This window comes from Solanum verrucosum, unplaced genomic scaffold, assembly GCF_900185275.1.
Source record: "Solanum verrucosum unplaced genomic scaffold, falcon-dt-bn FXZP01000261.1, whole genome shotgun sequence".
NCBI classification, from domain to species: Eukaryota; Viridiplantae; Streptophyta; class Magnoliopsida; order Solanales; family Solanaceae; genus Solanum; species Solanum verrucosum.
Window position 1 is genome coordinate 9,124,680 of NW_026019969.1, and position 17,169 is coordinate 9,141,848.

The 17,169-nt window shown below is 33.9% G+C and overlaps 2 protein-coding genes across 2 annotated transcripts; one reads left to right on the forward strand and one right to left on the reverse strand.

Moving 5' to 3' along the window:
* Positions 1 to 4,305: 4,305 nt before the first annotated feature.
* Positions 4,306 to 10,026, forward strand: LOC125816091 (probable magnesium transporter NIPA4). Its single transcript, XM_049495686.1, has 9 exons — positions 4,306 to 4,861; positions 6,300 to 6,356; positions 7,116 to 7,206; positions 7,283 to 7,443; positions 7,589 to 7,716; positions 7,830 to 7,967; positions 8,956 to 9,048; positions 9,440 to 9,545; positions 9,658 to 10,026. The coding sequence occupies exons 1-9, from the start codon at positions 4,687 to 4,689 to the stop codon at positions 9,759 to 9,761; spliced, it is 1,053 nt and encodes a 350-aa protein (XP_049351643.1). The 5' UTR covers positions 4,306 to 4,686; the 3' UTR covers positions 9,762 to 10,026.
* A 601-nt stretch (positions 10,027 to 10,627) lies between these two features.
* LOC125816093 (uncharacterized) lies at positions 10,628 to 12,570 on the reverse strand. Its single transcript, XM_049495687.1, has 2 exons — positions 12,472 to 12,570; positions 10,628 to 10,825 (listed from the first exon to the last, which is right to left on the reverse strand). Exons 1-2 carry the CDS (start codon positions 12,555 to 12,557, stop codon positions 10,717 to 10,719), a joined length of 195 nt encoding a protein of 64 aa, XP_049351644.1. The 5' UTR covers positions 12,558 to 12,570; the 3' UTR covers positions 10,628 to 10,716.
* Between the last annotated feature and the right edge of the window lie 4,599 nt (positions 12,571 to 17,169).

Genomic DNA, 17,169 nt, shown 5'->3' on the forward strand with positions numbered 1-17,169 from the left:
TGAAAAATGTTTTTGAGAAATATTTTTATTTTTACTAGAGTAGAAAATAATGTTTGAAATTGAAAATATTTTTTAAAAACAAACTTAAATTTTTTTTTTGGGGGGTGAGGGTGGGGAGGATCGAGGGTAGGGGTGAAAAAATTGAATTTTGAAGTTGAAAATATTTTTTAAAAACAAAACTCAATTTTTTTTTGGGGGGTGGGGGGCTAGCCGAGGGGGGAGGTCGAGGATCAAGGTGAAAAAATAAAATTTTGAAATTGAAAATATTTTTTAAAAACAAATTTAAATTTCTTTTTGAGGGGGGTGGGGCCTGATGGGGGGCGGCGAGGGTAGGCAGTGGGGGTAAAATAAAAAAAAATTGAAATTGAAAATATCTTTTAAAAACAACTTTTAATATTATTTTTTTTGGAGGGGGTGTGGTAAGGGGATGGGGTAGGGGTGAGGGTGGTGTAAAATAATTGAAGTTAAAAACATGTTTTAAAAACAAGCTTTAAATTTATTTATTTTGGTGGGGGCGGGGCGGTTGGGGGGCTGGTTTGAGGGTAGAGACAAAAGAAATTGATTTTTTCAACAAAAAAAATTGTAATTTGAAATTGAAAGAGAGTTTTGAAAAATGTTTTCCTTAAGTTTTGAAGAAAATTCATTTTCCTTAAATTTGAAAAAAATAAGTTGATTCGGAAAATATTTTCCAAAACTTTAAACCCAACCAAACATGAAAAAATTGGAAAATCCTTCATACCAAACACACCCTAAATAGGAACCGTGAAAGAAGTTTATAATGATTTTGGTCTTTATGTTGTTAGATTAAGTTTATTTAACTTTTAATTTAATACTATAAGATATGTAATTTTAATTCTTATACCTAACTTGACGTTAACCCCATTAACTTCTGGCTCTCCTTTTTTATTCTTTTTAATCCATCTCCAACAATCAGATCTATTGCCGTCATTTAATCATATTATATTTTTTAATCTAATTTTTTTTTTAAGAAGTGACCAAAGTTTTTAAAAAGATTCTTAAAAGTTTTGAAACATGAACAAATAGTAAAGGTGTAATTCATTATAAGAATTAGGAAATTAATATGTTGATATTATCAATATTCAAGGCTTTAAATTAACAAAATTGTGGTGTCCTTGCATTTGTTGTCATAACATTTTAATATTGATATTAAATTTGTTAATGGGGATGTTTTGTGATTCTATTTCTTTTTATATTTAGTTCTTATATTAAAGTTAATAACATAGAGACTAAAATTATTGTTAAGATGTTGCCAATGACATTTTCACTTGTTACAATTCACTTGTTATTTGCTTACGAATGAATTTTTTTCTCAAAGGATCATAAAAGAATGGGGTATGATCTCATGTGGGAGTGATTTGGAAGATCCAAAACGGGAGTCAGACTATGCTTAGTTCTCAGTTATGATGTTTGCATTGTGTGAGTTCTAGCTAAGAAGCAAGCATCGTAAAGGATTGACAGGGCAGTTCGATTGGTAAAAAGCGAGATGGTACCAAAGCGGGAGGTTCGTAGATGCTACTAATGCAATAGCAATTTCGTTTGTTTTCTATATCTGATTCACGCTTTCTTTAACTTGAATTTTCTTTTGCTTCTTAAATTCGATTCTTTAAAAAAAAATTATTTGATGGTAGAAAAAAGTACACGTGGCAAATTCAGTGAACCTTTTCTTTTCTTTGGATTTGCTGACCTTTGAGGTGCCATTGGGGCATAGAAACTGAGAAATTTGATTTATTCATATTATAGTAAAAGATATATTTTCATAATTTATTTGAGATCAATTTAAAATTTTAAACAAGGTCAAAATATTAAATTATGTACTCATGATAATTAAAATACTATTTTACACTTATTGCATGGAAAATTCTCATAATATAATTTATTGTAAATAGTTTATGCATATCAATACAATATAAATATATTATCCTAATTTGAAAATAGGCTTCGGAAATAGACTATAGTTACCTCCAAACTTTTGCAACTAATTTGTAACTCATTTCGCCTTTATAACTTGTCTCTCATAATAATTTTAGAGCAATTCAATTTTGCAACAAAATTAACATTGAGATTACGACAAAAAAGTTATAAAAAGAGATTAATAACTTTTGAATTATTTAGTACTTATTATTTACTTATTTCATTACTTCGAACAATATAACGTGTTAAACATATGTATCTAAGTTTAAAATCATTAATAAACTGAAATAAATACCCACTTTCATTTTAATATTGAAAAGGATTTAGTTATAGGATTGTTTTTTTACCGTCAATCTTTTAATTGATATCTTATATTTAATGTGATGTAACGTAGTGTTATCAAAATTCTAGTATAAATTGTACCACTGTTACTTCAACTAAAAATATGAATATAATCTAATTTCTAAGCCAAATATAATCGAAAGAGACAACTTTTAATATTACTAAAAGACAATCTAATACACCACGTTCAATTTTATTACAACACGTAAATGAGAAATTAGCTATAACCACACATCAAGATAGTCGATACATGACAAACTATATGTTTTCATGTCCTTACAACCCACACAATATGTATTCAATAAATATAAAATTCTAATAAATTTTGAACACATGTTCTATGTATTCCAAAAATATAGTACTCACTGTCAGATTTGTCTTGTAATATTTTCTTTCTTTTTTCCTTCATAGAAGACAAAACATATTTGTATCTTCAACTCTCAAGCCTATCATTTTACTTTAATTTTGATATTTTAAATCTTAATAGCGGGAAGACTACATGGATAACTGAAGTATTAATTGCAATAAAAGTAATTTCTAATTAAAGTTGAATAACTTTTTTTCGTCATTTATTTTGGAGGAAGAAGTTGTGTATAAACTTAAATCTAATGAAATTGAGAAAGAAAAACATATCACCTATAGGGTGGGTGTATTATTTTAGATATGTATTCAACAAAATATGAATGGTAAATACTATTAAAAAAATATAATAAAATAAAATATCGAATTCACTAAAATTACCGCGAGTCTTTTAGAAAATGATTCCCCTATATCCTTTCACAATAGAATGATACTTTAAATTTTGTTGAACTTCGAACTTACATCTAGAATAGGAAATTTGGGAAACTCATTCCCTATTTGAAAAAGAATCATATAGTGATAGCCATCAAAAACTATTTCATAAAAAAAGTAAATATTCGAAAAATGTTGCACTAATTTAAAAGTGACGAATCAAGTACACTGTACACATGAATAACACTTCAAAAATATAAAATTGACATTATTATAGTCCACTTCCCACTAGTGTAGCTCCTAAGATTCTTAGGTTAAGAATGGTATACTTTAGATAAATATCTTCCTCTTTAATCTTTATTGAAGGAAATAGGTATGCAAGGTTATTTTAGGTTTACCTAATTATCCCACTATATCTTTTTTTATTTTTTTGGTAAAACTCACTATATCTACTAATATCAAATAGCCTAGGCAAAATAGAAAGTTTCTTTTATTGTGGGGTTTTCAATAAAATTAATTAATATAAGACATAATATAAGCTTCTTGGTTTCTTTTGTGAGTCTTAAATGAAACGGTTCCCTTGTGCACTTTAAACTTATTTGATATTGATGTTAGAACAACGATTAAATTAGTATTAAATATTGTAATATTGGCGATATAAATTTGAAATTTTCAATTTTTTGTTTTGATAGTGCGTTCCAAAATATTTAAAATATGTATAAAAATAAATATTTCAAAATAACCACTTGATTTATAAAAAAAAAACTTCCAGTGTTAACAAATTATAAATTAATTTGATCTTATAAACTTAATCAAAATACCATTTAATTGAAGTCCATAACTTAAAACATACCATGCTAAAAATCTCACATAAAACAAAAACACAATAGCCTATATAATGTAATTTTATTATTGAAATCTGAAAAAGATAGATTATACACACATTTTATTCTTACCCTTCATAGGATGGATATCTAGAATATTTTTGATAAATCGTTTGCTTAATATAAAATTAATTAAATAACACACAAATAACATACTCGTAAATAAGTAATACTTTATTAAAGAAGAGTATTGCCTCTAATCTTGATATGAATTATTAGTTTCCTCCCTAAACTATTTATAACCTTAAAAATACTCCTTTACTGAATTAAATACACGAAAAAATAATCTTAAACTCTTGCTTGACTATACCTATTAGCCAGAATTCGATTCCTCACGTCGTAATTTTTTGTCTTCTCCTGCCCTAATAAAAAGATGTAGCCGAGTCGGGGAGGAGTCTTAATTCTGGTAAATAAAGTTTATATATTACTCTTTCGTTCCCCCAACGTTCAATTTCCCATCGATCTACCAACTATACTCTTTTCACTAAAACTCGTAATTTTCCCCAGCTGTTTACAGCCACTTCATCTTCATTCTCTGTTTTTCATTCTTCTCTTCTTCGTCGTTTTCTTCTCTCACCGACAGATCTTCATACCCTTTTCAATTCTTGGCTACCCATATCCATTTCTTGGTATTTCACAGATCCTACACTGCACACTTGTTGCAGTGTATGTAACCACACCTGGGTCGTTTTCCTTTTTTCCATTTGTAGTGCTAATTTAATTGTGGGTATAATGGAGTAGTGAAGTTTAGGGTTCAAGATTTTTTATTTCTTGATTGGTTTTATTGGGGGTGTTGATGGCGTCCGAGGGTGTGGGTAGTTCTCAAAGCTGGAAAGATGTGTACAGAGGCATGTCATCTGATAATATTAAAGGATTGGTTCTTGCATTGTCTTCAAGCATATTCATTGGTGCTAGCTTCATCGTTAAGAAAAAGGGGTTAAAGAAAGCTGCTGCTTCTGGCGTCAGGGCTGGTACTCTTTTTTTTTTTTTAACGTGGATTATTCAATTCTTGAAAAGAAAACTACTTCTTTATGTTTAATTTACTAGTGGGTTTAGTGTGTATCTGTCGATGTATTAAGTTGATCTCATGAATGGTAAACACTGTTGCTATAGCTGCAATGGTCTGAGATCTCAAGTTATCAAATAGATGTGTCTAGTAAAGTGACATTTTCTGATTTTACTATCAATTACTGGAATTGTATGGGCCCAAACAGAGAGAAACAATGTGTACCTACCAACAACTAGTTTGGGATTGGGAGTGGTTGATTGGTACAGACTGGGAGATCATAACCTATCATATTTAGTGGGGTTTTATGGATGTATTGGTAGATCAGAAGAGTGTTGAAGTGTACTGTGGTCTGAGGACTGTAAGCTTTAGTGTGTCCTGAACTTATGTGTCATTTAGCTAGCAACATACCCACTTCACTAAATCGACCGTCGATCTAACTAAGTGACAAGAGCTACTATTTGGATGCTTTGGGTGTGGTGTGGGGGTACAGGCAGATACCATGCTTTATTCAATGCCCAATTGGTGTAAGATTTTGTAAACAGATATTTCTTTCTTGACCTTTTCCTTGTTTTGGAAATTGGTAGTTAGTTATAAAGAGTACTTGTAAAGTTAGCAACAAGGATAAATGACATCATTCAGAGTTGTACACGAGTACGCAATTGTTCTTTTAGTTCTAGCCAGAAACCTATTTGCCATGCATTAATCCTAATAAAATTGTCGCTTTGTGGTTTCCGGACACTAAAGTGCTGAGAGTTCACGTGATGATCACAGGTTCAACTGTGGCATTGAGGAATGATGTTAATCTCTTTGAATGACTCTGTCCGTGATTCTCATTGTATTTTTCTGTATTATGCTGTTAGGTCTCGGTTGTCATTAAAGATAAAACAGTAGAATAAATCTCATTGTTATAAATGAAATTTGAACTTAAAGTTGTATTCTTAGGATTCATGTCTGCAATCTAGGCTCTAGCCTGATATAGATGACCTGATCCATCTGTAAAGTGTAAAGTACTGCTGACATTCGTTGCATTGGTTTGATTTTACTACCAAAGTTTCTTGGTGCCAGTTGTTTACCCAAAACATTTGTTTGAATGAATATATATTACCTTTCTACCTCAAGTCATAATAGTGGCAAAACGCTTAAAGTTAAATGGTCTTTAAGTTATAATTTTAAAGTTTTGCATGTGATGTTCATTCTTTCATCTGTCCGTCAAAAGTTTTTCCAGATTTATATGTTTCTATTAAAGGAGGGTTGTGGTAGGTTAACTGCTAGCGTAAAAATGATCAAAGAATCTAAGATGTGATTAAATGTTTTCCATCACTAATTTAGTTTTTCACGATGTTCCTTTGTTCATTTCAGATGCACATTTTATGTGACTTGACATTGATATATTTTTACAGGAGTTGGAGGATACTCATATCTTTTTGAACCACTCTGGTGGGTGGGCATGATAACAAGTGAGTTATGGACTACTATTCTTTCATGTGATATAGCCCCCTTCTGCAACAAGCTTGGGGATGCTGCTTTCCTTCAAGTTGCATGTTTGTTATATTAAAAAACATTCTCTGGTTTCTTTTGGAGTTCAGTTGACCAAAATCTGGCGGCACTTGGTGTTGGTTTCCATTTTATTGCTTGTGTTCTCATAATTGTTTTAGCCTTCTAGGCATGACCTTAATTAATAAAGATGAAGTTGTTTGTATAGCAGTCCTCTGCACAGGTGCTCCATGGCTCCTTACTTGTTCATCGATCAAAGATCTTTTGAAAATGTTTTATAGGAAGTGCCATTATGGCTCATGATGTGTCGATTAACTAATTGCAAGGTGCACTCCTCTTCCCATGTACTTGGTTAATTTCTAGCTGAGCTAGGTTTTAGTTAATGGCTTTCTAACTAAACTGGATTTCGGACTCAGGTTAAAAAGTGTGATGTAACCATCCCGCATACACGCACAAAAAAAAAAAAAAAAGAAGAAAAAACACAAGGAGAACTACAGTAAAAAGTTTGGTTTTCCTCATCAGGTGTTCGTTGCACCTTGTTTTCCATTGTTCTTGAAGTTTTGTTAAAGATGTTGTGTGGAGCTGTGAAAACTATTGCACATCTATCCTGTCTGACGTGCAAATGTTAATCTTCTTTTGATATTTTTAGCGGTTGGTTTATCTGAACTGTGTTTAGTTCTATCGAAGATATGCTTCTAACATCTAGCTTCTATTTCCAACAGTGATTGTTGGAGAGGTTGCTAATTTTGCGGCTTATGCATTTGCCCCTGCTATTCTGGTGACTCCTCTTGGTGCTCTCAGTATTATAATAAGGTATTGTGTAATTTTCATACCTAGTTCAAATTTCGAATTCTATAATCTTGAGTATTGATGATGTCGTAAATCTCAGTGCTGTCCTTGCACATGTTATTTTGCGGGAGAGGCTACATACATTTGGAATTTTAGGTTGTGCTTTATGTGTTGTTGGTTCCATCACAATTGTTTTGCACGCTCCACAAGAACGTGAGATCGAATCTGTGACAGAAGTGTGGGATCTTGCTACTGAGCCAGGTAGTTACTTGTTTCATATGGGTGATGTGAGCTGTTTTGTTTTCTTTAAGTTACTTGTTTCATACGGGTGATGTTAGCTGTTTTGTTTTCTTTAATCTAATCTTTTAGAGCTCAAGGCCTTAAGCACCTTTTGGTTAACCTGCAGCTTTTCTCTTCTATGCTGCCATGGTGATAACAACTTCCCTAGTTCTCATATTTCACTATCTTCCACAATATGGGCAGACACACATTATGTTTTATATTGGAGTTTGCTCGCTAGTAGGCTCTTTATCGGTAGGTGGGCTGTAACTATCTTAGTTTTTCCAATCTGAATGATATTGCTTTTGAGTTTTCCAACTTCCACACGTGTGTTTTTTTCTAATGGAAATTCAGCTGTGGTATAACAGGTTATGAGTGTAAAAGCAATTGGCATTGCTTTGAAGTTGACATTATCAGGAATGAATCAGCTAATATATCCACAGACTTGGGCGTTTACTATGATTGTCATTGTCTGTATTATCACCCAAATGAATTACTTAAATAAGGTGAGAGTTGTTCCTTCTTTTTGTCTCCTTGTTTGTCCTCAAACTCCGTCTGTTAATCTTGCATGCTGCAGTCCCTACTTGCTCTTGGTACATAGTTTTATGTGGGTGAGACCGGTGGGTTCAGACAACATTTCATTGCTGAAATGAATATAAGCAATTATGTGCTAATCTGTTTTGTTTTCATAAAGGAGAAAATCACCTCTCTGCTGTAATTACAAATCATTTCACAACTCTATGATTTCATGATTTATCAACATTGTGGTTTATGATTGTCTTCCTAGTTGAAAATGCACTTCGTAATTTTTTTTTTTTTTTTGTAGGATTAACTCAAAGTTTAGATGTTTTTTTAGTCTTCTTTGGGAGTGTCTTGTGATGTAAGAATGCGGATAAAATAGGTTAGGATCATGCTCACTTTGGATTGAAATCTTACTTCTATGATGAAGCTTGGGCTAAAGGCAAAATATCTTAGTAAAATGAGCAAGTCAATTACTTTTACATGTAATACGAAATTCAAATTTCAAAATTCATTATAAGAAATAAGTCGCAAAGACAATATACAGTACAACAAAAGAGTCTCAATAATCTTAGTGGTCGTTTGGTTGGGGAACAATTTATCTTGAGATTATAGTGACTGGATTATTCAGTGGATATAGTCTTATTGCTAGATGTTAGGTTCATTGGACTAAGACAGATATATAGAGAGTATAATATAACACACGTGTTTGGTTTAAATTGGGTATGTTGACATAAACTTCTATTTACAATCGTAAACTAATCTTAAGAATTTTGGGAGAAAAGCTTTAGAGAAAGGCAAATGTGTCATTTTATTTTTTATCCCGGGATTGTTATCCCGACATACAGTTATGGCGTAAAAATAATACAACAATTATTCCGGGTTTGCTAATTGAAGCTATTGATCAAAACATATTTACGCTGTTGGCATCTGTGATATTCCTCACCTTCCCTTTTTGGTAATTCGTCAATGCAGGCGCTGGACACATTTAATACAGCTGTTGTCTCACCGATATACTATGTCATGTTTACTTCTTTGACTATTTTGGCCAGTGTCATCATGTTCAAGGTAACTCCTCTCAGTAGTGTATGTTGCAAAGTATTAGTGTCATTATGAATTTATTTTTCTGTTCTGGCCTATCTATTTATTCTGAAGTATGATATGAATCCTATGCTTTCTTCCAATTGGGGGTCAAGTATGGTCATCAAGTCCTCTTATTTGTTTCTTTTTTGAGGAACTATAGTCTATACACCAAGATTAAGCATTGAATTGAACATATCCAATTGGCAAACCATTTTTTGGGTTTTCTGGTATCTAAATGTTGAATGTAGGAGGTTGATGCATTTTTCTAGTGCTTGAGGCCTTGAACAAGTGTTCTTGTTTTTCATCTTAAAATCCTTATTTAATCCTCATGATATGCTTCAAATTTCCTTATCCGTCTCATCACTTGTGTGAACAGGACTGGGATAGGCAAAATCCAACACAAATAGTAACAGAATTGTGTGGGTTTGTGACTATTCTTTCTGGAACTTTTCTTCTTCACAAAACTAAAGACATGGTTGATGGTAAGATCTTCGGGTTTTAAGTTGGTATTCTTGTACAAGTTTATACTCCATATACATTTACTACATCGGTAGTTTCCAAGTAACATGCTGTCTATTGTGGAACCCAATACAGGTCCCCCAACGCTACCTGTGCGACTTCCCAAGCACATGGATGAGGAGGATGGTTTTGGACAAGAAGGTATTCCTTTGAAGCGGCAAGATTCTTTGAGATCATAGGGTGATATTTGTGTTCCTCTTTTATTTTTCTTGGCCTCCCTCCTTTTCCTCTCTTTTCTTCACCTGGTACAGGAAACCGTTTTTACCACCCAAATTCATCTGCTCAATTCTTCTTCTTCTCCCAAGAAGAGACCACACCAATTGTATTCTATGGACTGCTTTTTGTTATATGTAGTGAAGAGTAACAAGCGGTTTTCTACCAAGGCCATGAAAATCTACAGAACTATGCAATTGTAGTGATTACACTCTGCCAGTTAGTAATATAATATACTCTAGAGTCCAGAGCAGCGTGTCATTCAGCAATCCTTACTGCAAGAAATGACAAGAACGCAAGCAGTTCAACTTTAGCACGAGATGCAGACCCATTAAAATGGTCCTTGTTGAACATGGGATTGCTTTTAATTGGTGGGTTGAAATAATTTGAAAAAAAGTTTACCTATTGAACCAAGTTACCAAAAATCGAGCCAATTTATCGACTCTAGGCACCAAATGTGCTAATAACCAAACTTATGTTTTGCTTCATTCTAATTTTTTCTTGTGAATAGTAAAATATATCATGCCGACTGAGAAATCTTGCTCTATTTGTGTATACAAGGCAAGCTGGTCTAAATGAGACAATGCATTCTATCTATGAGTTCAGTTCTTCTCCACCACTACTATTTATTTGCTAAAGAAATTAAGTATGCCGCTCGCTTATGAGGTTCAACAGCTATGTTAACTATGTCATACAGCTGAAATACATTCTCAACTTCTAAACTCAGATTCCTAATAATGAAACTAAAATCAATAATCACTTGAGTAGTGATCCAGCTTTCTTGATTGCATTGAGAACGTCCATAAAGTCACAAGATGTCTGGCTCGAGAAGCAACTCACGTTGGCTCCTCCTCTGCCACGAAGAACACAACCAGGATATGGTGTTATCTGAAGTCTGAAGCCAACTGTAGCCATCAAACTCTATTTTTTCTGTATTTGCTTTAGCAGCCCAGACAGAGAAGCACAATGTGTTGACTTGTATTCACATTGCTCACAACAATATTTCAATGCTTCAATCACTTTTACACACCTACCAACACAGGTAAAATGGGATAAGTCAGTAAAAATATTACACACTTATGGGTTGAGCTAAGCTAGTAGCTTTCCAAACTACTCACTAAATAAGCATGTACTTGAACATAAATCAAACTTTAAAGAAGTTTTAAGGGATGCAATGTGCCTATGGATCTATTAGCTAAAATTATAATATTGCAGATGGAGGCAGCCACACAGATGTAGAGAACAACAACAATAACAACTACACCTTAATTCCAAACTAGTTCAGGGCAGTCAGTCAGCTATATGAATCCTCGATAAATATTCCACACTAGTTGGACTATTTTCATTGAGATACTCAAAAGAAATCTGCTTAAGAGGTATTTAAAAGGTTCTCTATTATTTTCTTCTGATAAGTACAGACCTAAAGTAAGTGTCTGGACGATAGAGAAATGTTAGAAGTTCTCCCAAAACCTGTCAAAGAAGCAGCACCAGGCTATGAAGCAACTAGAAGTGACATCTATTATCAGGGTTCGTCAATTAATTCGCAGTCTAGGAACTTATAGCCACATTATCGCTTTATTGTATCCTAATACAGTTCACCATCAAGAATATCTGGAGAATGGCGTCTGCTACTATTTTATGGTGTATTTGGATAAAAAGAAATCATAGATGTTTTGATGGTATCCCTACTCCAAATCACTCCTTGAGGGTTATTTAGCTGGTGTAAATTCTCTTTTGTAAATAGCATAAACTATCTTTAGATTCTGTAAGCTCCCTGGTCCTAGACTAAATCTCATGTATTGTAGCTAACAGAATCATTCTTGCAACTTTAGTAGACAAATTCAAGAAAATGACTCCAAGGTGTATGTTGATCTCAGAATGTATGTGAAATATTGTAATCTGTAGACTAGCAATTTTCATGGTTGCCAATCATCCTCTATGATATCAAATGGTGGGGGGAGTAACTAATCTTGCATCACATAAGGGTTAAGACTGTTTAAATGGATCCTTTTAAAATTCATTGCTGTACATCTCCTCATATAAAAAAGCAGAAGGTTTTTAATAGCCAGTAGGTTTTGGGTGTTTTCGCAGACACATCCAGTAGGAACATAATTTGATTTCACATTCCTGTAGAGCAAGTGGCAGTTCAGCTAAAATTCACTTTACAGGAAAATCACCCGAAAAGCAACTCTCTCTAGGTTGTTACAACTACGAATCCAAAGGCCACTAAATATATGACTTTTCACCTCTCAATAATTTGGTTTCCTGGAGCATCAAACAATTCTTAGTTTCTTCTACCTGCTTTCCCAACCCCCAATGAAAGTGGTTGAGAATCATGAGGTCTCAAGCAACATCCACCAACTATAGACTTTGTTAAATAGGTTCCCAACTCGTAATTTAATGAATTTGTCAATACAATACAGAACCCAGGCAAACGTTACTGGATTCGTCGAAAACTAAACCCAATAACCTAAATCCGCTCCTGCTGAAAGGTGGACAGTGATATTATATACTTGCTTAAAAAGCATCCGATATAAAACAATTTGATTTCACAATTGCATAGATTTATGCATATTGCTATAATTGTACAACCATATTCCTGATATACTCATAGACCAACTTGAATTTCTAATAACATAAAAGAAGATAAGGAATAAATTAGGTATCCAGCCAGACCTTTGAGGAAGGAAATTGTTCTTGGAAAGACAAGCTTGAATATCGCAAGCCTGTTTCTTACAGGGCTCTTTACTCGCCTGTGCCATTTCTTCTCTCTATTTGTATGCTTAAATCTCTTTTCCAGAATTCTTACAGATCTTCAAAATTTCAATGCGTTGAATTGAATTTCAGGCAACCGACTGCGTCTATATATAGGTAAGGCTCTAACTCGGGGCTCCGTTTGTGTTTTCACATCAAATTGGATGGACTAATATACTTTCGGGTCATTAATTTGATTTTGGATGACCCATTATTCACATCTTACTAGACATAATAAATAAATTCGATCAAGTCGTGCAATTTCATGGTCCAAAGTTGGTGTATAGTAGGAAAAAAAAACAAGGAAAAAGATCTCAAAATTATCATTAAATGTCTTGCTCGAACACAGTTTGAACTTGTTGATATTTTTCCAATGGGATAGAGGCTTTCTAGTTTCTACACATGTATGAATGCCTCCAATCCATTTCATAAAATCTCTCTATTTGACATTTTCTCCAACTTTTTTTCTCGTGATATCATAACAGAAATAATAGAATTTATTGACTTTAACTACAAATATAATTTCCCCATCATAATATGTCTGGCAACAAAAACGCACATTCTTATGATCAATCAAGGGAAAATCAAGAATAATATGTGTCTTCCAAATTCCATCATCTCCTAAAATCCAAAAAATAATTTCTTCATGATCAACTAACCTACCTTCGAAGGACCGCTAATTTTCCCTTCACTTCTATCATACTATAATACTCCATGTCATGAACGTTCCCACGATGTAATTATTGAGGAGTATGATAAGAGTATTACAGTTATTTAGTAGTTAGTTAAGTACTATTAGTAGTTAGTTCAGTACTGCTGATTAGTTATCTAGTTGTCAGCGTCTTATTGGTTAATTAGCTGTTAGTTAGTTACCATCAATGTAATTGTATATATACATGTTAGCACTGTAAGTTTCAGTAACAATAATCATTCAGTTTGCAGAGATGAATAGGAGAAACAATTCATTCATGTAATCTTCTTCTTCTATTCTCCCAAAATAGTTAGGTTTAATTCAATCGACAAATTGATATGGTATCAGAGCATGAAATGCGATTCCTGATGAATTTCTAACTTCGTTTGATAGCTGAATTTACAGATCTGAGGAGGCATCAATGACAAACAAAATTGACCATGCTCATTCTCTGTTTTTATCATCTTCTGATGTACCAGGAGCTGTTCAAATCGGAATTCAACTCACAGGCATGGAGAATTACACTTTATGGAGCAGAGCGATGGAATTGACTCTGTTGACTAGGAACAAATTGGGATTTGTTGATAAGAGCATCAATCGTGAAGACTATACAGTCGATTCTGAGAAGAAACAGTGGGATTGATGTAATGCTATGGTGCTCTCATGGTTGATAAGTGATGTGAGCAAGGATTTGGTGAGTGGAATCTTATTTCGTTCTAATGCAGCACTAGTTTGGAGTGATCTGAAGGAACGTTTTGATAAGGTGAATATGTCCAGAATTTTCCACCTGCATAAATCAATTGTCATACATACTCAAGGTACTTCCCCTGTATCAGTTTATTACTCAAAGTTAAAGGATTTATGGGATGAATTCGACTCAATTGTTCCACTTTCCTCTTGTAGTTGTGCTAGATCTAAAGAGTATATTGATAGCATGCTTAGACAAAAGCTTTTGCAATTTTTAATGGGCCTGAATGACAATTATAGTCATGCTAGAAGTCAGATTCTTATGATGAGTGTTCCACTACTGTTAATCAATGCTATGCTATGATAATTCAAGATGAAAGCCAAAGGGAGTTGTGTGGAGATCACTACACCTTAGGTGGACAATTAGATTCTACTGCATTATTTTCTAGTAGATTTGGAGGAAATAGTTCTGGAAGTCAAGGTTATCGAAGTCAAGGAAATATGAAACCTCATAGACCACAGATGGGTGGATATTTGTATTGTGATCACTGTGAAATGAAAGGTCACAGTAAAGCTGATTGTAACAAGCTAAAATATTGTACTCATTGTCATAGGCATGGGCATCTGAAGGATATTTGTTTCCAGTTGATAGGTTATCCTACCAACTACAAAGGGAAAAGATTAGCTAATACAGTGTCAACAGAACACAACAGTTCAAATAATAGTAGTTGCTTAATTCCTTCCACACAACAGTTGCAACAACAATATGGTTCAAGGTTTGGACCTGGTTCAATTCCACAGTTTACACCTAATCAGTATAATCAAGTCCTTCGGATGTTGAACAAACCATTGATCTATGAAGGAAATGCAACATCTACCAACATTAATGCCAATGCAACAGGTATTTTTGCAGGAAATTCTAAGTTCAATTCCTCTAGCTTTAATTGGATTGTTGACAATGGAGCAACTGATCATATGGTGGGAACTAAAAATGTATTGACTCATGGATCAACAGTGATGAGTTCAGGACAAGTTCAACTTCCAAATGGTGATTCATCTAGAGTCACACACTCAAGTTGTTCTAAACTATAAGGAGGTGATTTGGTTAAGAATGTTTTATGTGTGCCAGATTTTAACTTCAACCTTCTTTCGGTAGCTAAACTAACTAGACAATTGAATTGTTGTGCTATATTTTACCCTAATTTCTTCCTTCTTCAGGATTTTCTCACTGGGAGATTGAATGAGATTGGTGAAGAAGATGGTGGTTTATACATTTTGAAGTCTCCCCAACTGATAGACACTGGACAAGATCATAAGAGTCTTGCAGTTGCAGCTGTCAAAGATTCTGATGAAGGTGAAGTTTGGCATAAAAGACTAGGTCACATTCATATGAGTGTTATTAGAAAGATAGATGTGTTTGCTAATAAACGGAAGTTTCAGTTGCAATGTTGTAATATTTGTCCATTGGCTAGACAAGTTAGATTACCATTTCCTAGTAGTAGCACTAGGAGTTCAAAATGTTTTGATTTAGTTCATATGGATGTATGGGGACCCTACAAAGTTGCAACTCACAATAAGATGAAGTTTTTTCTTACATTGATTGATAATTATTCTAGATGGACTTGGATATATCTCATGCATCTTAAATCTGATGTTTCTACCATATTGAAACATTTTCTTGCCATGGTTCAAACCCAATACACTATCCAGGTTAAAGTATTTAGATCAGACAATGGTGAAGAGTTTTTTAATGCATAAGTGAGTGAGTTGTTTCACTCTCAAGGCATCATTCATCAGAGTTCTTGTCCACATACACCACAGCAAAATGATGTAGTGGAAAGAAAGCACAGGCACATCATGGAGACAGCCAGAGCCATCAGATTTCAAGGTCACATTCCAATCAAGTTTTGGGGGAGTGTGTTTTAGCTGCAGTTCATATTATTAATAGAATTCCATCCACTGTGTTGGATAATAAGTCTCCTTTTGAGATGATGTTCAGCAAACCACCGGATCTGTCTTACATGAGAATTATTGGTTGTTTGTGTCATGCCACCAAACTGTTGAGGACAGACAAGTTTGGCCCTAGAGCTATTAGATCAGTTTTTATGGGTTATGGCACTACACAAAAGAGATACAAACTTTATGATCCTCAAAATAATATTTTTTTTATCAGCAGGGATGTTGTTTTTACTAAATCCATATTTCCCTTTTAGATTCATGCTAATGCTGATATGCAGGCAATTGTATCAGATGATGATTTTCAAGTTCCAATTTTGACTGTCAAGGCTGATGATAATGTGTGCATGGATGATCACAATGACAATACTGGACACTCTAGTGATCATATTTTTGAGGACCCTCATCCCCAGGATCAACCTACTATAAGTCCACATTCAGTTGTTGAGGAACCAACTATGAGTTCCACTATAGGAAGAAGACAATCCACTAGAACTTTCAAACCTCCTTTTTGGCAAAAGGATTTTGTGACCTCAGCCAAGTCTGGATCAAAGTCTCACTGTTTGTACTTTCTTGGAGATAGTATTGACTACAGTTGCTTGTCTCCTTCATATTAATGTTGTATTGCTAATCTTTCAGTTGACACTGAGCCTCAATTTTATCACCAAGTTGTTAAAGACAAGAGATGGGTGGCAGCCATGGAGGAGGAACTACATGCATTGGAAGATAATAAGACTTGGGAGATAGTATCTTTATCTATTGGTAAGAAGGCTATAGGTTGCAAATGGGTGTATAAAATCAAGTACAAAATAACTGGTGAAGTTGAAAGATTCAAAGCTAGACTAGTGGCCAAAGGTTATAGTCAGCAGGAAGACTTGGATTATCAGGAGACCTTCTCTCTAATTGTAAAAATGGTCACTGTGAGGACAGTGATGACCCTTGCTGCTACTAAAGGGTGGGATGTCCAACAAATGGATGTCTATAATGCCTTTTTACAAGGTGACTTAGTGGAGGAAGTGTATATGCAATTACCTCTAGGTTTCACTCATAGATATGATGGGGTTCAACTTGTATGCAAGTTGCTTAAGTCATTATATAGATTTAAGCAAGCTCCAAGGCAATGGAATGTGAAATTAACTCAGGCCCTATAGCTGCTGGTTTTCAGCAAAGTCATATGGATTACTCCTTGTTGATCAAAAGGTCAGCTGAAGGCATTGTGATTGTCTTGATTTATGTTGATGATTTGTTAGTAACTGGTAGTAGCATGGAGCTGATTAATGACACTA